Source organism: Nerophis ophidion, linkage group LG02 (genome assembly GCF_033978795.1).
Source record: "Nerophis ophidion isolate RoL-2023_Sa linkage group LG02, RoL_Noph_v1.0, whole genome shotgun sequence".
Taxonomy (NCBI): domain Eukaryota; kingdom Metazoa; phylum Chordata; class Actinopteri; order Syngnathiformes; family Syngnathidae; genus Nerophis; species Nerophis ophidion.
This window is the reverse complement of record NC_084612.1, coordinates 51,510,606-51,535,514: the sequence shown is the minus strand read 5'-3', so window position 1 is coordinate 51,535,514 and position 24,909 is coordinate 51,510,606. Positions and strand designations below refer to the sequence as shown.

Below are 24,909 nucleotides of genomic sequence, written 5' to 3'. Positions count from 1 at the left end.
ATTATTAGCCATTTTTCATGTGTAGTTTAGAAGTTATGTTTGAATACATTTTTATTGCTTTTTTCGCATTATCTCAGGATTCTAAGAACATTATTTTCAGATTGAGTAACAAACTACTTTTTGCATTTGCAAAATGTAAAAAGGATATGTTTCGAGTAAAACTCCCATAAATACATTATTTCAGGCATTATTAGCCATTTTTCATGTGTGGTTTAGAAGTTATGTTCAAATAACTGTCATATTTAGTGTTACAGTATACAGTCAAATTGGGTAAAACCTATTTGTTATACTTGCAAACCATTGAAAAAAAATTGTTACTATTAAAACTCACATAGATTCAATATCACAGGTATTTTTAGATATTTTGCACGTTTGGATTAGGAATTATGTTGGGATACATTTTTATTGCTTTTTTCGCATTGTCTCAGGATTCTAAATACATTTCTGTCAAATCGGGTAAAATATTACTTTTTGTTTTTTCAAAACTTACTAAATGTTTTTTTCCAGTAAAACTCACAAATATAAATTTCTTCAGTCATTATTAGACATTTTGCATGTGTTTTTTTGGAGTTATAGTTTACTGAAGGAACTCTCCTGACGGAATAAATAAAGTACTATCTAATCTAATCTAACCTATTGAGTGTGACTGTATACTGTCATAGTGAGTAAAACCTCATTTTTGTAATTGTGAACCTTTCCAAAATACCTGATTTTGGTAAAACTCACAAAAATGCAATATTACAGGCCTTATTAAACTGATTTGATGTTTGATTTTGGAGCTATGTTTATAAACCTTTCATATTAAGATGACAGTTACTGTTATATTGAATAAAAAAAACTAACTTGTGTCTTTGCAAACCTTACAAAAGATATTTTTTCTAGTACAACTAACAAAGATAAATATATGTAGGTATTATTAGCCATTTTTCATGAGTGGTTTAGAAGTCATGTTTAAATAACTGTCATATTAAGTGTTACAGTGTACAGTCATAGTGGGTGAAACCTATTTTTTGTATTTGCAAACCATAGAAAAACAACTGTTTCTGGTCAAATTCACATAGATTCAATATCACAGGCATTTGCACGTTTGGATTAGGAATTTTGTTGAAATACATTGGTATTGCTTTTTTTGCAATATCTCAGGATTGTAAGTACATTCCTGTAAAATTGAGTAAAAAATTACCTTTCGTTTTTGCAAACCTTACCAAATGTTTTTTTTCCAGTAAAACTCCTCTATGAGCTGCCACCTTATCGTGGTAGAGGAGTTTGCGTGTCCCAATGATCCTAGGAGCTATGTTGTCTGTGGGCTTTCATGCCCCTGGTAGGGTCTCCCAAGACAAATAGGTCCTAGGTGAGGGATCAGACAAAGAGCAGCTCGAAGACTTGTTTGGCTATACAGCAAAGTGGACTTAGATTTCCCTCGCCCGTACGCGGGTCACCGGGGCCCTGCTCTGGAGCAAGGCCTGCAGTTGGAGTACGATGGCAAGCGCCTGCCCCCATGGGGCCCGGCCGGGCACAGCCTGAAGAGTCAATGTGGGTCATCCCTCCATTGGCCATATGCGTTTGGGCCTTCTAGGTATGTCCGGCATCCTCTCCCACCATCGCAGCCCAACTCACCATCAGGTGCCCCTCTCTTCACCCGAGTGTCCAAAAGTTGATTCCGCAAATCCGATGACACAACTACAAAGTTGATCATGGAATTGCGGCCTAGGGTGTCCTGGTGCCAAGTGCACATATTGACAACCTTATGTTTGAAAATGGTGTTTGTTATTGACAATCTGTGACAGGCAGAGAAGTCCAATAACAAAACACGTGTCGAGTTCAGATCCGGGAGGCCATTCTTCCCAATCACGCCACTCCATGTTTCCCTGTCGTTGCCAACATGAGCGTTTAAGTCCCTCAGTAGGACAAAAAAATCACCCGGGGGAGCACTTTCCAGTACTTTCTCGAGTGTATCCAAAAAGGGTGGGTACTCTAAAGTGCTATTTGGTGCGTAAACACAAACCACAGTCAGGACCCGTCCCCCCAGCCGAAGGCGAAGGGAGGCTACCCTCTTGTCTACTGGGTTGAACTCCAACGTACAGGCTTTGAGCCGGGGGGATACAAGAATTGCCATCCAAGCTTGTCACCTCTCACTGCGTGCAACGCCAGTGTGGAAGAGAGTCCAGTCCCTCTCGAGAGAACTGGTTCCAGAGCCCTTGCTGTGCGTCGTGGTGTGTCAGACTAAATCCAGCCGGAAATTCTCTACCTCACGCACCGGCTCAGGCTCCTTCCCTCTCAGTGAGGGGACGTTCCCCAGTCCCAAGAGCTAGCTTATGTAGCGGAGGATCAGACCGTCAAGTACCGTGCCTTCGGCTGCCGCCCAGCTCACAATGCACCCGACCTCTATGGCCCCTCCTATAGTGCTGAGCCCATTGGAGGGATGACCCACATTGACTCTTCAGGCTGTGCCCGGCCTGGCCCCATGGGGAGAGGCGCTCGCCATCGTGCCCCAACTCCGGGCCTGGCTCCAGAGCAGGGCCCCGGTGACCGGCGTCTGGGCGAGGAATATATAGGTCTACTTTGCTGTATATCTATAGAATTTTTCGAGCTGCTCTTTGTCTGATCCCTCACCTAGGACCTGTTTGTCTTGGGAGACCCTAAAAGAGGCATGAAAGACCCCAAACAACATAGCTCCTAGGATCATTAAGACATGCAAACTCCTCTACCACAATAAGGTGGCAGCTCAGAGAGGAGTTTTACTGGAAAAAAAACATTTGGTAAGGTTTGCAAAAACAAAAAGTAATCTTTTCTAAACTTTACAGGAATGAACTTACAATCCTGAGATATTGCAAAAAAAGCAATACAAATATATTCCAACATTATTCCTAATCCAAACGTGCAAAATGTCTAAAAATGCCTGCTATATTGAATCCATGTGAATTTTTACTAGAAACAGTTGTTTTTCTATGGTTTGCAAATACAAAAAATAGGTTTTACCCGATATGACTGTATACTGTAACACTCAATATGAAGGTTATTTAAACATAACTTTTAAACCACACATGAAAAATGGCTAATAATGCCTAAATATATTTATCTTTGTTAGTTTTACTAGAAAAATTATATTTTGTAGGGTTTGCAAAGACACAAATATTTTTTTTTATTCAATATAACAATATAACTGTCATAATAGATGTAAAAGGTTTATAAAAATAACTCCAAAACCAAACATAAATCTGTTTAAAAAAAGCCTGTAATAATGAATGTATGTGAGTTTCATCAGAATCAGGTAGTTTGGAAAGGTTAACAAATACAAAAAAAAAGTTTTACTCACTATGACAGTATACGGTCACACTCAATATGACAGTTTTTGAAACATAACTCCAAAAACACACATGCAAAATGTGTTTTCCTGGAAAAAAACATTTGGTAAGGTTTGCAAAAACGAAAATAATTTTTTGGGCCCAATTTGACAGTAATATACAAAATGTATTCCAACATAATTCCTAATCCAAACGTGCAAAATGTCTAAAAATGCCTGTGATATTGAAACCATGTGAGTTTGACCAGAAACAGTTGTTTTTCTATGGTTTGCAAATACAAAAAATAGGTTTTACCGAATTTGACTGTATACTGTAACACTCAATATGAAGGTTATTTAAACATAACTTCTAAACCACACATGAAAAATGGCTAATAATGCATGAAATAATGCATTTTTGGGAGTTTTACTCGAAACATATGCTTTTTATATCTTGCAAATGCAAAAAGTAGTTTTTTTACTCAATATGACAATAATGTTCTTAATATCCTGAGATAATGCGAAAAAAGCAATAAAAATGTTTTCCTTATGTAGCGGATGATCAGACCACCAACTGCCCTGCCTTCGGCTGCCGCCCAGCTCACAATCCACCCAACCTCTATGGCCCCTCCTATGAGTGGTGATCCCATTGGAGGGATGACCCACATTGACTCTTCAAGCTGTGCCCGGCCGGACCCCATGGGGACAGGCCCTGAGACCAGGCGCTTGCCATCGTGCCCCAACACCGGGCCTGGCTCCAGAGCAGAGCCCCGGTGACCCGCATCCGGGCGAGGGAAATCTAAGTCTACTTTGCTGTACATCGATAGAATTCTTCGAGCTGCTCTTTATCTGATCCCTCACCTAGGACCTGTTTGTCTTGGGAGACCCTATGAGGGGGCATGAAAGCTCCCAGTCATATTGAGTAAAACCTATTTTTTGTATTTGCAAACCATAGAAAAACAACTGTTTCTAATAAAACTTACTTGAAAAGAGTATGAGTATGAGTATGAGTTTATTTCGAACATGCAAGCCTACAACGTGATACATAAACATTTTCAGTTTCTCTTTTCAACATGTTCGAAAAGGAGTAGGAAGAAGCAGAGTTTATTTAATCCTACCCCTTTTCTTTTACATAACAGTTGCTAAAACTTTTGTTCACTTCCTGTTCTCAATGTCTTTACAATATACCCCATAAGTAATTAAATAAAAATAAATAAATAAATAAATAATTGTTGAAGTTTTATTCCATACGATGAGATAAGTAAGATTATTTTGAGAATTACAGAATGTGAATGGGTGAATAAATTCAGAGTGTTTATCATGATTCTTCTTTTTTGTACATTGTCAACACTTTAAGTTTGAAGAGTTTCTTGATGTGGATCATATTATTACATTGTTTGATTGCTTTGTTTAATAGATTCCATAGTTTGATTCCACATACAGATGTACTGAAGGTCTTAAGTGTTGCACGTGCGTACAAATGTTTTAAGTTACATTTTTCTCCAAGATTATATTCCTCCTCTTATGTTGAGAAGAGTTGTTGTATATTCTTCGGTAGCAGGTTGTAGTTTGCTTTGTGTATAATTTTAGCGGTATGCAAATCCACTATGTCGTGGAATTTCACTATCTTTGATTCTATAAATAAAGGGTTTGTATGTTCTCTGTATCAAACATTATGTATTATTCTAACTGATCTTTTTGTAAAACTGTTAGTGAATGAAGTGTACTTTTGGAATTATTTCCCCATATTTCTACACAGTAACTCAAATATGGTAACACTAGTGAGCAGTAGAGAATATGAAGTGATTTTTTGTCTAGAACATATTTAGCTTTATTCATTATTGACGTGTTTCTTGCAACTTGATATTGTATATTTTTTACATGAGATTTCCAGTTCAAATTTCCATCAATCATCCTACCTACACTGTAATGAAAAAAAATCCAATTTTTATGGTAAATTTACTCAAAATTTCGACTGTAATTTTTCAATTTTTTTTAAATAGGTTATAAAACTGTAGAATTGAAGACATTATCTGTAAATGAACAAACTGCCTGTTATTTTAAGTAATATGCCAGTAATGAAAAACTATGTATATTTCTATTTTTTTTACGGAAAAATACCATATTAATAATACATATCATTTTCTGTTTTCTCAAATTACTTTCAATTTCATATAAAATTACAGTAATTAACTTTCATTTAAGATGTAGCTTGTTATATAAAAGTCTATGTCGATACTAAAAATCGATAAGTTTTATATGTAATTTTAAGGAAAATTTTAATTTTGTAATATTTATGTGTATTTTTATATTCAAGTTGAAATATATTCCTAGCCTGTTATATAAAGGTTTATGCTCATACTAACAATTTAAAATTTTTATCTATAATATAACACACCTTGGTGACTGCAGATCAACAGCCATACAGATCACACTGACGGTGGCCGTACAAACAAATTTAACACTGTTACAAATATGCACCACATTGTGAACCCACATCAAACAAGAATGACAAACACATTTTGGGAGAACATCTTCACCGTAACACAAAATAAACACAAGAGAACTGTCATATTGAGTGTGGCAGTTATACCATCATTTTGAGTAAAATCTCATCCATCAATCCATCTTCTTCAGCGTATCTGAGGTCGGGTCGCCGGGGCAGCAGCCTAAGCAGGAAAGCCCGGACTTTCCTCCCCCCTGCCAGTTCGTCCAGCTCTTCCCAGGGGATCCCGAGGCGTTCCCAGGCCAGCCGGGAGACTTAGTCTTCCCAACGTGTCCTGGGTCTTCCCCATTGAAAAACCTAATTTTTGTATTTGCAAACCTTACTAAAATACCTAATTGTAGTAAAACTCACATAAATTCAACATTGCAGGCGTTTTTAGACAGATTGCATGTTTGGTTTTGGAGTTATGTTTCTATAACTTTCATATTTATTATGACAGTTATACTGTCATATTGAGTAAAAAAAAAAAATGTGTGTCTTTGCAAACCTTACATAATATATTTTTTCTAATAATACTCACAAAGATACATTTTTCCAGGCTGTTTTGCCATTTTACATGTGCGGTTTAGGAGTTTTGTTTCTATACCGTATTTCCTTGAATTGCCGCCGGGCATGTAATATGTGCCTGCCTTGAATTACTGCCGGGTCAAACTCATTTCCCGAAATTATTAGCGCATTCTCACTATTGCCACCGGGTGAAATTCGTGACGTCACAAATGACGCTTCCCCTATTGTCATTTTCAAAGTGGCGGAGGAGTTGTTTTTTTTGCTTGTACTATGTGTAAACCAGGGGTCTTGTTCAACAGCCATACAGCTCACACTGAAGGTTGTGATATAAAACAACTTTAACACTCTTACTAATATGCGCCACACTCTGCGAGCCTACACCACACAAAAATGACAAACACATTTCGGGAGAACATCGGCTCTGTAACACATTATAAACGCAACATAACAATTACCCAGAATGCCATGCATTCATGACTCTTACTGGCTATATTATACAAACCCGCTAGCACCAATTCTATGTGTCATACTTTTGCGATATTGCCATATTTTTGCTAAAAGGATTTAGTAGAGAACATCCACGATAAAGTTCGCAATTTTTGGTGCTGACAAAAAAGCCCTGCCTTTACCTGAAGTCGCAGACGATGACGTCACAAGTGTGTGGGCTCCTCACATGTTCACATTGATTTTAATGGGAGCCTCCAACAAAAAGTGCTATTCGGACCGAGAAAACGACAATTTCCCCATTATTTGAGCGAGGATGAAAGATTCGTGTTTGAGGATATTGATAGCGACGGACTAGAAAAAATAAATAAATAAATAAAGTTTTTTTCAAAAACGCGATTCCATTAGGACGGATTCAGATGTTTTTAGACACATTTACTAGGATAATTCTGGGAAATCCCTTATCTTTCTATTGTGTTGCTAGTGTTTTAGTGAGTTTAACAGTACCTGATAGTCGGAGGTGTGTCTCCACAAGTGTCTTGACGCCAGTGTCTCAGGGGAATCGACGGCAGCTATGGACGGCACAAGCTCAGCTGATCTCTGGTAAGAAGCGACTTTTTACCACAATTTTATCACCGAAACCTGCTGGTTGACATTCCGTCGTAATTCATGTTCGCTTGACCGCGCTCTGATCCATAGTAAAGTTTCACCACCAGGAATTTTAAACAAGGAATCACCGTGTGTTTGTGTGGCTAAAGGCTAAAGCTTCCCAACTCCATCTTTCTACTTTGACTTCTCCAATATTAATTGAACAAATTGCAAAAGATTCAGCAACACAGATCTCCAAAATTCTGTGTAATTATGCGGTTAAAGCAGATGACTTTTAGCTGTGTGTGTGTGCAGCGCTCATATTTCCTAAAAATCTGTGACGTCTTGCGTACACGTCATCATCACACGACATTTTCGAGACGAAACTCCCGGGAAATTTAAAATTGCAATTTAGTAAACTAAAAGGGCCGTATTGGCATGTGTTGCAATGTTAATATTTCATCATTGATATATAATAAACGCAACCTTATTAATATTGCTATTACGGATAATTTTATCAACAACTCCTTAAAACAGCCCACTACCTATAATATGGGCTTTCTAAACATCAGATCTTTGTCTCCCAAAACGTTATTAGTTAATGAGTTCATTAGAGACAACAACATTAACGTCATCGGTTTTAGCGAAACCTGGCTGGCTTAAACCAGACAACTTTTTTGCGATAAATGAGGCATCTCCTCCTAACTATACGAATGCGCATATTGCCCGTCCCCTTAAAAGGGGAGGGGGGGTCGCACTAATATACAACAAAAACTTTAACTTTAGTCCTAACTTAAATAATAAATATAAATCGTTTGAGGTGCTTTCTATGAAGTCTGCCACACCGCTGCCTCTGTGCCTGGCTGTTATCTACCGCCCCCCAGGGCCCTATTCGGACTTTATCAGTGAATTCTCAGAGTTTGTTGCTGATCTACTGACACACGCCGATAATATAATTATAATGGGGACTTTAATATCCATATGAATACCCCATTGGACACACCGTGCGAAACCATTGATAGTATAGCACCGCTGAAGTTAAAAAAGGCTCCAAAAAGGCGTACGCCATGGTTTACTGATGAAACTAGAGGTCAGAAATTATTATGTAGAAAGCTGGAACGCAAATGGCGCACGACTAAACTTGAGGTGCACCATCAAGCATGGAGTGATAGTTTAATAACTTATAAATGCATACTTAACTTAGCTAAAACTAATTATTACTCAAATCTCATCCGCCTTAATAAAAACGATCCAAAATTTTTGTTTAGTACAGTAGCATCGCCAACCCAACAAGGGACTCCTCCCAGTAGCTCCACCCACTCAGCTGATGACTTTTTTAAGTTATTTAATAAGAAAATTGAACTTATTAGAAAGGAGATTAAAGACAATGCGTCCCAGCAACAACTGGGTTATATTAACACAGATATAACTGTATATACCGCGGACAATGCAAATATCCAAAATAGTTTCTCTCGTTTTGATTAAATAACATTAGAAGAATTGTTACAACGTGTAAATGGAAAAAAACAAACAACATGTTTACTTGACCCACTTCCTGGGAAACTTATCAAGGAGCTTTTTGTATTATTAGGTCCATCAGTGCTAAATATTATAAACCTATCACTTTCCCCGGGCACTGTTCCCCTAGCATTCAAAAAAGCGGTTATTCATCCTCTCCTTAAAAGACCTAACCTCGATCCTGACCTCATGGTAAACTACCGACCGGTGTCTCACCTTCCCTTTATTTCGAAAATCCTCGAAAAAATTGTTGCAGAGCAGCTAAATGAACACTTAGCCTTTAACAATCTATGTAAAACCTTTCGATCCGGTTTCAGGGCAAATCACTCTACTGAGACAGCCCTCGCAAAAATGACTAATGATCTACTGCTAACGATGGATTCTGATGCGTCATCTATGTTGCTGCTCCTCGATCTTAGCGCTGCTTTCGATACCGTCGATCATAATATTTTAATAGAGCGTATCAAAACACGAAGTGGTATTTCAGACTTGGTTTAACTCTTATCTTACTGACAGGGTGCAGTGCGTCTCCCATAACAGTATGACCTCGGACTATGTTAAGGTAACGTGTGGAGTTCCCCAGGGTTCGGTCCTTGGCCCTGCACTCTTCAGCATCTACATGCTGCCGCTGGGTGACGTCATACGCAAATACGGTATTAGCTTTCACTGTTATGCTGATGACACCCAACTCTACATGCCCCTAAAGCTGACCAACACGCCGGACTGTAGTCAGTTGGAAGCGTGTCTTAATGAAATTAAACAATGGATGTCCGCTAACTTTTTGCAATTTAACGCCAAAAAAACGGAAATGCTGATTATCGGTCCTGCTAGACACCGACCTCTATTTAATAATACAACTTTAACATTTGACAACCAAATAATAAAACAAGGTGACTCGGTAAAAAATCTGGGTATTATCTTCAACCCAACTCTCTCCTTTGAGTTACACATTAAAAGTGTTACTAAAACGGCCTTCTTTCATCTCCGTAATATCGCTAAAATTCGCTCCATTTTGTCCACTAAAGACGCCGAGATCATTATCCATGCGTTTGTTACGTCCCCATGCGTTTGTTACGTCTCGTCTCGATTACTGTAACGTATTATTTTCGGGTCTCCCCATGTCTAGCATTAAAAGATTACAGTTGGTACAAAATGCGGCTGCTAGACTTTTGACAAGAACAAGAAAGTTTGATCACATTACGCCTGTACTGGCTCACCTGCACTGGCTCCCTGTGCACTTAAGATGTGACTTTAAGGTTTTACTACTTACGTATAAAATACTACACGGTCTAGCTCCATCCTATCTTGCCGATTGTATTGTACCATATGTCCCGGCAAGAAATCTGCGTTCAAAAGACTGCGGCTTATTAGTGATTCCTAAAGCCCAAAAAAAGTCTGCGGGCTATAGAGCGTTTTTCGTTCGGGCTCCAGTACTCTAGAAAGCCCTCCCGGTAAAAGTTCGAGATGCTACCTCAGTAGAAGCATTTAAGTCTCACCTTAAAACTCATCTGTATACTCTAGCCTTTAAATAGAGCTCCTTTTTAGACCAGTTGATCTGCCGCTTCTTTTCTTTTTTCTCCTATGTCCCCACCTCCCTTGTGGAGGAGGTCCGGTCCGATGACCATGGATGAAGTACTGGCTGTCCAGAGTCGAGACCCAGGATGGACCGCTCGCCTGTGTATCGGTTGGGGACATCTCTACGCTGCTGATCCGCCTCCGCTTGGGATGGTTTCGCTGCTGTCTTGGATCCGCTTTGAACTGAATCCTTGCGGCTGTGTTGGAGCCACTATGGATTGAACATTCACAGTATCATGCTAGACCCGCTCGACATCCACTGCTTTCGGTCCCCTAGACGGGGGGGGGGTTGCCCACATCTGAGGTCCTCTCCAAGGTTTCTCATAGTCAGCATTGTCACTGGCGTCCCACTGGATGTGAATTCTCCCTGCCCACTGGGTGTGACTTTTCCTTGCCCTTTTGTGGGTTCTTGCGAGGATGTCGTAGTCGTAATGGTTTGTACAGTCCGTTAAGACATTTGTGATTTAGGGCTATATAAATAAACATTGATTGATTGATATAAACTATCAGACTGCGTGGTGGGGAGTAGTGGGTTTCAATAGGCCTTTAAGTTGAATATTCAATTGTAGGTTATGCCAAGCCTTCGGTACTGAAAATAATAACCATAATAAGGTTTTTTTTTTTAATTAAATGTGCTTTTCATGATGGTATCCTTACATCACACTCAATTTTTTACTGCATTCCATTGGTAAGCGCAGGGGTGAGAAGATGTTTTAAAATTATTAGCGCCTGCTTACGTTTACCGCATGCCTTGAATAAGTGCAGGAGTGAGAAGAGGTTTTAAATTAATTAGCACCCCGGCGGCTATTCAAGGAAATACGGTAACTGTCATGTTGAGTGTGACAGTATACTGTCATAGTGAGCAAAATCTGATTTTTGTATTTGCAAACCTTACAAAAACAACTGATTCTAGTAAAACTCACATAGATTTAATATTACAGGCATGTAGCTGAGATAGGCGCCAGCGCCCCCCGCGACCCCAAAAGGGAATAAGCGGTAGAAAATGGATGGATGGATGGATGGCATGTTTAGACAATTCGCATGTTTGGTTTAGGAGGTGGTTCGGGCATCTGGTCAGGATGCCACCCGAACGCCTCCCTAGGGATGTGTTTAGGGCACGTCCAGCTGGTAGGAGGCCACGGGGAAGACCCAGGACACGTTGGAAAGACTATGTCTCCCGGCTGGCCTGGGAACGCCTCGGGATCCCCCGGGAAGAGCTAGACGAAGTGGCTGGAGATAGGGAAGTCTGGGCTTCCCTGCTTAGGCTGCTGCCCCCGCGACCCGACCTCGGATAAGCGGAAGATGATGGATGGATGGATGGGTTTAGGATTCATGTTGGAATACATTTTTATTGCTTGTTTTGCATTATATCAGGTAAGGTTTGCCAAAAGAACAATTCTTTTTTTTTACTCAATCTGACAGTACTGTTCTTAGAATCCTGAAATAATGTGAAAAAAGCAGTACAAAAATTATTCAAGCATATCTCCGAAACCAAACATACAATATATCTGATAATGCCTATATTAATGTATATCTATGAGTTTTACTAGAAACATGTGCATTTGTAAGGTTTTCTAAAAGAGAAATACGTTTTTTACTCAATATGACATTAAAATTCTTAGACTCCTGAGATGAATGCAAAAAAACAAAACACAATTTTTTGAAGCATAACTCCTAAATCAAACGTGTAATATGTCTAATAATGCCTATATTAATGTATATTTGTGTTTTGCTAGAAATATGTTATTTTTTTAAGGTTAGCAAACACAAAAAATTGTTATTTAATCAATATGACAGTAATGTTCTTAGAACCCCAAGATAACACGAAAAAAGCAATAACAAATTGCGGCATAGCTCGGTTGGTAGAGTGGCCGTGCCAGCAACTTGAGGGTTGCAGGTTCGATTTCCGCTTGTGCCATCCTAGTCACTGCTGTTGTGTCCTTGGGCAAGACACTTTACCCACCTGCTCCCAGTGCCACCCACACTGGTTTAAATGTAACTTAGATATTGGGTGTCACTATGTAAAGCGCTTTGAGTCACTTGAGAAAAGCGCTATATAAATATAATACACACAAATGTATTGAAGCCTAACTCTCAAACCAAACATACAATATGTCAAATAATGCCTATAATAATGTATCTCTGTGAGTTTTACTAAAAACATGTGCTTTGTTAAAGTTTGTAAAAAGAGAAATATGTTTTTTACTCAATATGACAGTAATGTCCTTAGCATCTTAAGATAAAATGAAAAAGACAATACAAATACTATTCAAGCATAACTCCTAAACCAAACATACAATATGTCTAATAATGCCTATATTGCTGTATCTCTATGAGTTTTACTAGAAACATGTGCCTGTGTAAGGTTTGCTAAAAGAGGAATACGTTTTTTACTCAATATGACACTAATGTCCTTCGCATCCTGAGACAATGCGAAAAAAACAATACAAAAATGATTCAAGCCTAACTCCTAAATCAAACATACAATATCTCTAAAAATGCCTATATAAATGTTTCGTTGTGAGTTTTACTAGAAACATGGTTTTTTGTAAGTTTTGCAAACACAAAAAATATTTTTTTATTCATTATTGTTCTTAGAATCCCGAGATAATGCGAAAAAAGCAATAACAAAATTATTTAAGCAGAACTCTTCAATCAAACATGCAATCTGTTTTAGAGTAAAAACTAACTATAACCATACGTACACCAGTCAACATTATTAATTAGAATTTAGAAAATGTGTTTCATATTAAACAGTAAATGTATAGTCAGTGTTAATAAATCATTCAGTATATTCATAATGTTGTTGATACTCATTATCTTTGTGTTGATAAACCAAGTCATTAAAAGTGTGTGCACCTTTTTGCATGTCAGTTCTTCAGTGTTGGATTTTTGTTGACTGACAAAGAGCGTCAGTTTCAAAATTTGACACCCTCTGTTTTGCGCCGCATAGAAATACAATACACAGGTAGGACCCCATTGGTAAAGCCTTTCAACTTAACCGGCGATAACACCGACCACGAAAGGCAACATTGCCAGGCCGCAACGTTGTTACATAATCGTCTGCGCCACTGGAGTAGGAGGACAGAATTAGAAGTCAAACATGCAAAAGTGATACAGCGAGCAGAGAAATGACAGAATGCTTAGTTAATACCGATGTTGGCTCAAGCTAATCTGATAATGGAAGAGCAGCAGTCCCATGAGTAAGATGAGTAGTACTGCCTAACTATCCTCATCGGCTCCCTCCAAGCCCTGCACGGAAAACATCAAAATGACCTGGTTCCGAAACAAACGTTTCATACTCAACACTCATATGTCACATTATAGCAATGCATGCGTTTTAATTCTTCTTATACATGAGTGAAAAAAGCTAAACATAGCCTTTACTTTTCAGTCAGGAGGATGTAAAATGATGAAGCCAAGCTTTTTTGAAAAAAACAAGAGTCCTTAACTTTCTTTTGGCTTCAGTAGAACTACATACATTACATCTGCCGCAGGCCAGTCGAGGCACACACGTGAACCCTGAATTTCTCCAGCAATATTGAAGTCCTGTGAACATTTAGAAAGTAGTAAATAGTATGTCCTTCCTACTTGGAAGCATGGATATTACATACTGTACTTTCCTGCATCAAACAACAAACTAATGTGTGTAAACTTAATATACCTTAAGACATCAAAGACAGACGAAAGCGAACTAATACGGGGATACAGATATTTGTCTTTGAACTGCATCTGGTCTAACTCGCTTTTGAGCTGACGGTGTTCTTCAACTCGATAAGACCTCTGCTGCTTACATGTGTTTGTCTTTGAGCAATCCCAGCTTCTTGAGAGCCTCTTTTCTGTCTGATCCCATCCCAGGAACCATCATCACTGTGTATGCAACTGAGTTTGAGGCTTTCGGGGAAATGTGTTGCGCTTCGGAAGACTGTTTCTCCGACTCTGGGGCTGTCTTTTGTAGCGGTTCAGGATAATTTTTGGGGTTGACTGTTATAGGTGGGTGCTCTTCATTACCGTCCCCTAATTTATGTTGGCTGGGATGAGAAAGTGAGTACTTGTGGAAGATAGCACTGCTCTGCAGCTCCTTGTTCCTGGTCCCTAAAGCCACTTGAGCATGACGAAAAGAGGGGCTTCTCGTTGGACATATGTTCACAGAAGGTTTTGAAAATGTATTGGCTTTTGAATCAACAAAGGAATGATATTTCGGTAGCCGCAGGCGGGCCACAGACTGATTTTCTGGCTGTTGGTCTTCGAGGAGGCCAAGCTTTTGCAAGGCTTCCAGTCTCACAACTTTGGGATCTGTTGCATTCTTGAGACTATATGATGAGTTTGTGGCTCTGGCTGCTTCATTTTGTGTCATCCGGGAGACATTGGAAGGAATCATTTTTGGTTTGGGAGCAACAAGTGGGGGATCTATCTTAAACCTGCCTATTTCTGAGACAGGTCTGTCTGACTTTGAAATTGTTAGAAGATTCTGAGCTTCTGGGATGACCGAAGGACACTTGGACAAGTCTATTGTGTGATCAACTCTAGGACACAAAGGTGTTTTTTTGGTGGAAGCGCTCCTCCGTAGGTAGACAAGAGCATCGTAGGATAGAGGTCCTCGAGGTAAAGGACTCTCATTTATCTTTACTGTATTGTCCTTGGGTTTGGTTGCTGGAGTTGTCACATCCGGCCTCTCACCACAATTTTTGCTGAATGAAAGGGTTTTTTTATGTTCCTTCATCTGGAGACCAGCTTTGCCATTAGATTCGGAGGAATTGTAACTGCTTGCCAAAACAAAAGGCGTTGGGACCAGATAGCTCTGTATGGGTTTAGACTCAAATTTTTCCTTGAGTGTTTCCATAGAGTTGTGCTTTTGTAAACCTGTAAGACAAAGACGGTTTGTTTCCCTTGCAACACAATGACTGGAATTTCAAATATTTTAGGATTTTAGCACACCGATCTGAGATAAAAATGGGAAGAAGTTCTTAGGTCATGTTGGGCTGGATCGATGTCCCAACAGAATTACAAAACACATTTTGGATCAACAGATGAGAGGCTCTGGGGCCTCCTACCTCAAGCATTTAAGTTGTCAACAAGCATCATATTCAATTGTGAGCGGCAGACTTGTGATTTCTTTGACAGCACATCAAACTTTTAAGGAAAAAGATGCAAGACCAAGGGTGGGCAAATTGTTGGCTTTTGAATTTTGACGGACGGCCCGGGCGAGCGCATCATACATTTTAACTCTGTTGGTACTAGGAGTAGGTTTCTCAAGTATGGGCTATTTTAATGATGGTACATCTATTTTTAACAATATCATCAATAAAGAAACATAAAAATGGTATTCAAGAGTTAACGCTTACATTCTCTCTCTTTTAGTGGGAGCAGTTTCATTAATCACCAATTTTTGTCAGTGCCTCGAAGTCTAGTATCAGTTTTGTTGTAACAATTCTCAAAACAGATTCTCAATTATGTTTTAATATTTGGTGGGCCGGATTAAAAAGGACCATCGAGCCGGATGTGGCCCGTGCACTGTAGTTTCTCCATCCCTGTGCTAGACCAATCAAGGAGACACATTGAGACCATAAAAACCTGAATGTTGGGTTGTTAACTTTGGACCAATGGTTTGGCTACTTCACAGTGAAGCCTGCCGCTGTCACTGGGAAAGATTATCTTACCATTGAGCTTGCCTTTACTCATAGAGACCGACAGGTCTGCCAGTCTGGAGGCAAGGCCAGGCAGGAAGTCCACCTCGTCGTTAGACAAGCCACTGTCGTCTTCGTGCTCCAAAGACTCGATAGTCTCCTCCAAAAATAAGAGACAAGCTTTCTCCTCGGCAGACAGGTGCTCTAAACTGCCATCACTCTGTAATGACACCATGTCTATAATCAATAGAATGGCACTCTGGAGAGGGCAGACTTCCATCTACGCCACACTGTTAGCAAAAGTAGGAATGGAGAAGCGTCAGAAAGTTTGTGTGTGCGTCCTAGTTCACAAGACATTAAATTACATGTTAAAATGATAATCTGGTCAGAAATGGTATTGCAATCACGGTCAAAAGTACGTAGTCCCCTCCCCCTGACCCTGACTGAAGTTGCTAGATACGCAGCTGAATCTGGCTTGATATGACCAACACATTTTACACAGAAATTATGCGATTTTCAGGAAGAAGTACATCATACAATATCACAATAAAATTGCAATCATATGGTTATTGTCTGAACTATCAGAAAACAAAGATGAATTACAACCAACGCTAGCAATGGTTATACTGGTGAAAATTAGTAGAGCATGATGAGCAGCCTAAAGTATGCCCCAAAACTAAAGAGGATCACATTTTGCCAAGGTATGCCTATAGGCTACTGTTTCAAACTTTTCAGATTGCCATACAACTTGGTACATGTAGTACATAATATGCAAACACGAATAAGGAATTATTTTATCATGAGATTTGGCCATGTCCATAAGTTTCACATTGCCATGACAGCCGTGCTAATGTTGGAACCCATTTTCTCAGCATATCAGAATATTGAGACGGAAATAGGCACTGACACTACCCATATGCACAGAGGTTTTATTTGTCGAAAAGGTATTTTGCCCTGTCAGTCGGATGACACTCGACATACAGGCCAACGGGCAGACATTTCCTCAGTTGGCCAATAGATGTGTCATTGACCAGGCTAGCATGCTAAGCATTCGTTTCAGGAACATACTAGCTTTGTTAAAGACCATAGACTGTATTGGACAATATAGTTTACAAACCAAATGTCCATTTCCATTTATTACAAGTAATAAGAAAATGTAAATGCCTGACTTACCTATCAAGCAGGAAATCGCCATGTTTGGCGTCAGATGAAAACATCTTCTCTGTCTTCAATTGTCTCCATCTTTCGAAGGCATCCCCCATACAAATCCTTGTTTTGTTCTTGGGTTTGTCTTGAATAAATTGTGAATTGTAACGAGGCCTTTCGATTTAGTAAGGTCTGACATGTTTAGTAACTTTACCAGTGGCAGTAGCCAGACGAAAATGGCGATGCGTAACTGGCAACCTGGATGTGACACACTCATAGACTTTCTAATTGGTCAAACGGTGGAGGGCGGGGCAACGAAATGAAAACAATAATATTTTGGGGCTGTAAATCTAATTTTAAAATGAACATATCCCGGCTGAACTACCGATATCAGTTACAGAGGTATTGGAAAAGAACATGATTTATTAATGTCTTTTGACACATCAGGGCCATTTAATGAAGACTTTATATTAAATTATTACATATGGCTCCTTTAAAGCAACAACTTGTTGTACTTTTTGAAGTCAGATCTTTTTTCAATTATTATTATTTCATCAATTTGATGCTATCACTTACAAAAGCAGAATGGCCGCTCACAATGCTGTCGCAGCTGCTGGTGCTGTTCATTGTCTCCAGTCCAGTCCCTCCAGGCCAGGTGTCGCTTTAGGGCATTTTTGGAAAAAATCAGCGGCCCGAAGCGTTGGTGTCACTCTGTGAGAGAGGAGAATATTTGCATCGCACAAAAAACAATATACACATATTTAAAAAACAAAACAAGATTGTGCTAAAACAAAGGGATCGCTTGAGCGTGGGTTAGGACTTGGTTTAGCTTTAAGGTTTTAATTAGGGTTGGTATTGGCAAGCTTTGGTGTAAGGTTGGGGTTAGAACAGGGTTTTTTTTAACATTGGAATTAATTGGAGTGTCAGGTTTTGCAGGTGACGAACCCCAAGATGCAGTGGTAGCAGGCGTGATGGAGGAAAACATGACTTTGATGTCCAAAGGAATCAGGCAGCAACACAGGAATCAGGATAACAGGAACAGGATACAGCATAAACTCAAGTAAGCAAAAAACAAACATCTAACAATATTCAAGCCGTGACTTGAGGATGAGGCAGGCATAAATAGCAGCTGGCTGTTTGACACCAGTTGTGGCCTGGCTGCCAATCAACCGCAGGTGAGGGGACACAGTGCTCAGACAAAGATGTTTGAAGCGGTCTCGAAAAAAACACCAACACAACAGGAAGAGTCATGAAAATAAAAGTAATAATATTAATAATAATACCAATAATAATAATAATAATAATACAAACCCTGTTTCCATATGAGTTGGGAAATTGTGTTAGATGTAAATATAAACGGAATAAAATGATTTGCAAATCCTTTTCAACCCATATTCAATTGAATGCACTACAGAGACAAGATATTTGCTGTTCAAACTCATAAACTTTATTTTTTTTGCAAATAATAATTAACTTAGAATTGCATGGCTGCAACACGTGCCAAAGTAGTTGGGAAAGGGCATGTTCACCACTGTGTTACATCACCTTTTCTTTTAACAACACTCAAAAAAATGTTTGGGAACTGAGGAAACTAATTGTTGAAGCTTTGAAAGTGGAATTCTTTCCCATTCTTGTTTTATGTAGAGCTTCAGTCGTTCAACAGTCCGGAGTCTCCGCTGTCGTATTTTACGCTTCATTATGCGCCACACATTTTCGATGGGAGACAGGTCTGGACTGCAGGCGGGCCAGGAAAGTACCCGCACTCTTTTTTTATGAAGCCACGCTGTTGTAACATGTGCTGAATGTGGCTTGGCATTGTCTTGCTGAAATAAGCAGGGGCGGCCATGAAAAAACGGCGCTTAGATGGCAGCATATGTTGTTCCAAAACATGTATGTACTTCAGCATTAATGGTGCCTTCACACATTTCTAAGTTACCCATGCCACTAAAGCACCCCCATACCACCACAAATGCTGGCTTTTGAACTTTGCGTTGATAACCGTCTGGATGGTTCGCTTCCCCTTTGGTCCGGATGACACGATGTCGAACATTTCCAAATAAATTTTTTAATTTGGACTCGTCAGACCAGAGAACACTTTTCCATGCTGCATCGGTCCATCTTAGATGATCTCAGGCCCAGAGAAGCCGGCGCCGTTTTTGGATGTTGTTGATAAATGGCTTTCGCTTTGCATAGTAGAGCTTTAACTTGCACTTACAGATGTAGCGACAAACTGTATTTAGTGACAGTGGTTTTCTGAAGTGTTCCTGAGTCCATGTGGTGATACCCTTTAGTGATTGATGTTGGTTTTTGATACAGTGCTGTCTGAGGGATCGAAGGTCACGGTCATTCAATGTTGTTTTCTGGCCATGCCGCTTACATGGAGGGATTTCTCTAGATTCTCTCAACCTATTGATGATATTATGGACCGTAGATGTTGAAATCCCTAAATTTATTGCAATTGCACTTTGAGAAATGTTGTTCTTAAACTGTTTAACTATTTGCTCACACAGTTGTGGGCAAAGGGGTGTACTTCGTCCCATCCTTTCTTATGAAAGACTGAGCATATTTTGAGAAGCTGTTTTTATACCCATTCATGGCACCCACTTATTCCCAATTAGCCTGCACACCTGTGGGATGTTCCAAATAAGTGTGTGATGAGCATTTCTCAACTTTATCAGTATGTATTGCCACCTTTCCCAACCTCTTTGTCACATGTTGCTGGCATCAAATTCTAAATTTAATGATTATTTGCACAAAAAAAAAAGTTTATCAATTTGAACATCAAATATGTTGTCTTTGTAGCATATTCAACTGAATATGGGTTGAAAAGGATTTGCAAATCATTTTATTCCATTTATATTTACATCTAACACAATTTCCCAACTCATATGGAAACGGGGTTGTAATAATAATAATGGATTAGATTTATATAGCGCTTTTATAGAGACTCTAAGCGCTGCACAGAGAAGTGAGAACCCATCATTTATTCACACCTGGTGGTGGTAAGCTACTTTCGTAGCCACAGTTGCTCTGGGGTAGACTGTCGTAGTACAGGACAGGATTTAACCCAAAACACCACAGAACTTCAACAAAAGAGCACAGCTTGACCGAATGCCCCCCGCACGACAAAACAGATACCAGATGTTCTAGAAAAAGTGAAAAACAAAAAAAGTCCAAAGTCTCGGGGGTGTGGTGGGAGAACAAAGCAGTGGGTCGTCTTGCCATATGTCCTCCAACCAGCGAGGAAGAGTCAGATGGCAGCGGCAAGTTGAACCCCGCCGCAATTGGCAAGGGGGTTGCCCATGGAAGGGCCACCCCCGTGGTCGACGAGAGAGCTTCAGGCGTGAGGCCTGCTGGAGATGCTGGCAACGCCATAGGATGGCCTGCCGGAGACAAGAAAGCTGGCGACGCCGTGTGAACGACCCGCCGAGGACGAGGAATCTGGCGACGCCGTGTGGACGGCCTGCCGATGACAGTGTTATTGTGGGAGGAAGCGGATCAGCAAGCAGCTGCACCGTCGGCGTGGGCAGGTCCACTGGGGTCCATGGCGGGCTACGCGGGCCCATAGAAGAGGATGGCGGCGTTTGTAGGCCCACCGGCGTTGATGCCGGCGGTTTCGAGCCCACCGAAGATGATGGCGGTGTCCACAGTGGCCTCACTGGGAGAGGTGAGAGGTGTGTTTCCCCTGTCGCACAACTGACCCTCTCCCCTCCTTGAGGGACGGATCCCAGACATCTCCAAAGAGGCCATCAAACGAAAGGGATTAGTGGGAGGGAGCCCGAAACGAGGCAAAACATCTCTTCGGTCCTCAGTGCCAAGATCCTGTCAAGCCTCTCCGCCAATTAAATCTACGCGGGGCTCGAATTTGGCTTGAGTATTCTGTCAGGTAGTACTGGTGACAAACCCCAAGATGCGGAGATGGCAGGCGTGATGAAGGGAAAACATGACTTTAATGTCCAAAGGAATCAGGCGGGAACACAGAAAAGAACCAAGATAACAGGAACAGGATACAGGAGAACTCGAGACTGATAACATCTAACAATGCGCAAGCCTCAACTTGAGGATGAGGCAGGCATAAATAGCAGCCGGCTGATTGACACCGGGTGTGGCCTGGCTGCCAATCAGCCACAGGTGAGGGGACAGAGTGCTCAGACAAAGATGTGTGATGCGGTCACGAAAAAACACCAACACAACAGGAAGAGTCACCAAAATAAAAGTACAGGACAGGAACCAACCCAAAACACCGCAGAACATCAACAAAAGGGCACGGCTTGGTATAACCAGCCATGACACTGAGATCATTTTTACAGAAGTGGTTTGTCACTCCCTAACTTAAGATTTTACCATTGGGCAGCAATCATACATCAATTGGTTTATTGGAGCCAAAAACCTGAATTGAGCTGATGCAGACTGGAAGCTAGGTCATGTTCTTACATCAAAACTGCCTTTTCGATCATTGATTGATTGATTGATTGAAACTTTTATTAGTAGATTGCACAGTACAGTACATATTCCGTACAACTGACCACTAAATAGTAACACCCGAATAAGTTTTTCAACTTGTTTAAGTCGGGTCCACGTGAATCAATACATGGTACAAATATATACTATCAGCATAATACAGTCATCACAAAAGTTAATCATCAAAGTATATACATTAAATTATTTACATTATTTACAATCCGGGGGATGGGATGTGGAGGGGGGCGGAGAGGTTGAGGGTTAGGTTTGGTAGATATCAGCACTTCAGTCATCAACAATTGCATCATCAGAGAAATGGACATTGAAACAGTGTAGGTCTGACTTGGTAGGATATTTACAGCGAGCAGTGAACATAGTGAGTTCAGAAAGCATAAGAACAAGTATATACATTTGATTATTTACAATCCAGGGAGGTGGGATCGTCTCAGTTTAAATGTATCACAATTGTTATCTCTACTCTTAGAATTTGGTCTCAATTTAGATGTATTATTGGACACCGAGGATTATCTAACTACAACCCCATTCATAATAACTAGCTCTTATTTTTATTGATTTTTTTATTATTTCTCTGTACCTGTATTATGATTTTCCTATCAAATTAATAACTACTTATTTAAAAAAAATGAATATATTAAAAATCGGGTGTTTTGGGGCATGGACTACAGTCAAGGTTAGACCTGGTCAGTAAGTAAGGTTATTATTAAATTTTGATTTATCCTTAAACACAAATCCAAATCCAAACCAAAACCTTACTATACTCTTCACCCTAACCCGGGCCTCAATCCTTTCTTAAACCCTAAACTTTTTGGTTAAATAATTCAACCCAATCGGTGGGTCTGGAACAACCCGACATTGAGTTAGTATAACTTAACTTTTGGGTTAAGTAATTCATCCCAATAGTTTGGTTGGGAACAACCCAAAATTAAGTTATCATAACTCAACTTTTTGGTTACATAATTCCCCGCAAAAGTTGGGTTGAAAAAATTAACCCAAAATGTTGAGTTAAAATAACTCAAATAAGGGGTTTGTCCTTTTCTGAATCAGCAGTTGTGTTAAAAACATATTTTAGTGTGTAGCTAACTTCCTGCGAGTCGGATTACAGCACGCATTGCGCCCTAATCTTCCTGGACAGGATCACTTTCAGAGGTTTGTAGGGCAACTGTGTGTTGTATTTCTGTCATGTAGAACTGGGCCGAGTGACCTCAGAAGTCAGGATGTCATCGCCAGATAACGGTCTGCTCGGAGATCAGGCAAACGATAAATGCAGTGTCAGGATAGTTAATATGAGGACATTTCTCAGTGTTTGCATCGTAAAGCTATTAGGAAGAAGACTTACGATGGTCTTTTTAAAAAGTGTTTACTTTCACAAAGACCGACTCTTTGTTCAAAGTGGCTGATTTTTTACTTGATCATATTGCATTTTTAAACTTAATCCACTTTATTAGGTATATCTATGTGATACAAGTGTTTCGTCTAATTGATGCACTTGCCAAGCTAATGTCAACAATAAACACACGTTTGTATTGTTTTATACTGGCAGGTGTTTTAATATTTGAATTGTTCAAGTAATACAAATTATTTTTTGCAAAGGCAGAATAACTTGCATTGTCTTATTGGATTGCGTAGGTGTACCTAATTATGTGTCTCTCCACATTACTATTAAAAGAACGGTTTAAAGGGGGAATTAAGGCGACGGCCTATCAAATGCGCATTAATACAAACGCACTACTCTCACTTACTGAGTAGTTTCTGAAGACAAATTGCTTACCTTCGTGAGGTTTGTGGTCCATATTGTGCGCTTCTTATTGTTGGAGGTCATTGTTACCTGCGCAAGGCTCTAAAGCTGACAGCCAACCAACGTGCGCCGTTCGTCCTAAGACGCGTTGCCATGGAGATAAACTGCTAATCGTCCACCCGCTGCCACTTTCCCCCATCCACTAAAACCTACTACAAAATTCGATCTTTTAAAAATATATACTTTTTATTTGAATGCTGTTACATTATGTAACATATTTATACTCTCGTGCCATCTTATTTTTTTCCCCTATGGTGATTGTGCGTCAGTTCCGGTTTGATCAAAACCGCCACTTAACTCATAACTACAGTACTAATTATAATATAATGTTGTATATTAAAGACAGTTTTGCTTGTTTTTAAAATAATTGTGATGTATGTCAAGGACTTGATGGATTATTTGAAATATAGTAAAACTGTATCTTAAACGAACGGTGATTGCTTGTCACTTCCGGTTTGGCTAACGCTGCATACGCCACTTCACTCATTTTCACAGAACTAATAATGATGTAATATTGTATTTTGAGGACATTTTTGTGTAATGTTTTCATTTTTTAAATCCTTATGATGTATTTGAAAGAGTTTAAATATTTATTGAAATATAGTAGTATTTTAAACGAACGGTGGTAGTATATTACTTCCGGTTCGACCGACACAGCCACCGCCACTTCACTCTTTACTACAGTACTAATAATAATATGTTGTATTTTAAAGATATTTTGGCTTATTGTTTTCATTTTTGAATTACTTAATTATGATGCATTTGAAAGACTTGAAACATTTGTTGAAATGTAGTAGATTTTTAAACGAAGTGATAGTGTATCACTTCCGGTTTTTACTGGCACCGCATAGCTCATTACTACAATAATAATATAATGTTGTATTTTAAAGACATTTTGGCTTAATGTTTTCATTCCTGAAAAAATTATGATGTATTTCAAAGACTTGAAATATTTGTTTAACTATAGTAGTCTTTTAAAGGACCAACGGTGAAAGTGTATCAGTTTCACCAACATTGCAACCCTCATGACTACAGAACTAATAATATTGTATTTTAAAGAGTTTTGGCTTAATGTTTTCATTTTTATGATGGAATACATCAAAAGAAAGATAATATTTTAAACCAACTATTGCGGACAAATAATAAATTTAAAATAAATTAATCTGAATTTTTTTTATTTTGATTTTCCTTCCATTAAATAATATACATTTATACCTACATTTACATTTGTGTAAATTGATTGAAGCTAAATATAATGTATTTTAAAGACTTAATGTTTTAATTTCTGAAATATTTATGATGCATTTCAAAGACTTGAAATAGTTGTTAAAATATAGTTGTCTTTTTAACGAACAACGGTGATAGTGTATCAATTCCGGTTTGACCGACACTGCAACACTCATTACTATAGAACTAATAACATAATATTGTATTTTAA

The 24,909-nt window shown here is 39.3% G+C and overlaps 1 protein-coding gene across 2 annotated transcripts; it reads right to left on the bottom strand.

The window, feature by feature from the left end:
• Window positions 1-9,655: 9,655 nt before the first annotated feature.
• On the bottom strand, window positions 9,656-24,451 carry zgc:158258 (uncharacterized protein LOC791186 homolog). Of its 2 annotated transcripts, XM_061886074.1 has the most exons (5): window positions 23,445-24,451; window positions 18,140-18,181; window positions 17,771-17,905; window positions 16,082-16,268; window positions 9,656-15,284 (listed from the first exon to the last, which is right to left on the bottom strand). In XM_061886074.1, exons 3-5 carry the CDS (start codon window positions 17,819-17,821, stop codon window positions 14,212-14,214), a joined length of 1,311 nt encoding a protein of 436 aa, XP_061742058.1. In that variant the 5' UTR covers window positions 17,822-17,905; window positions 18,140-18,181; window positions 23,445-24,451; the 3' UTR covers window positions 9,656-14,211. The 2 variants fall into 2 exon arrangements, with proteins under 2 accessions (XP_061742058.1, XP_061742049.1); XM_061886065.1 differs by lacking the exon at window positions 18,140-18,181 and having other exon boundaries at window positions 23,445-24,450.
• Window positions 24,452-24,909: the final 458 nt, after the last annotated feature.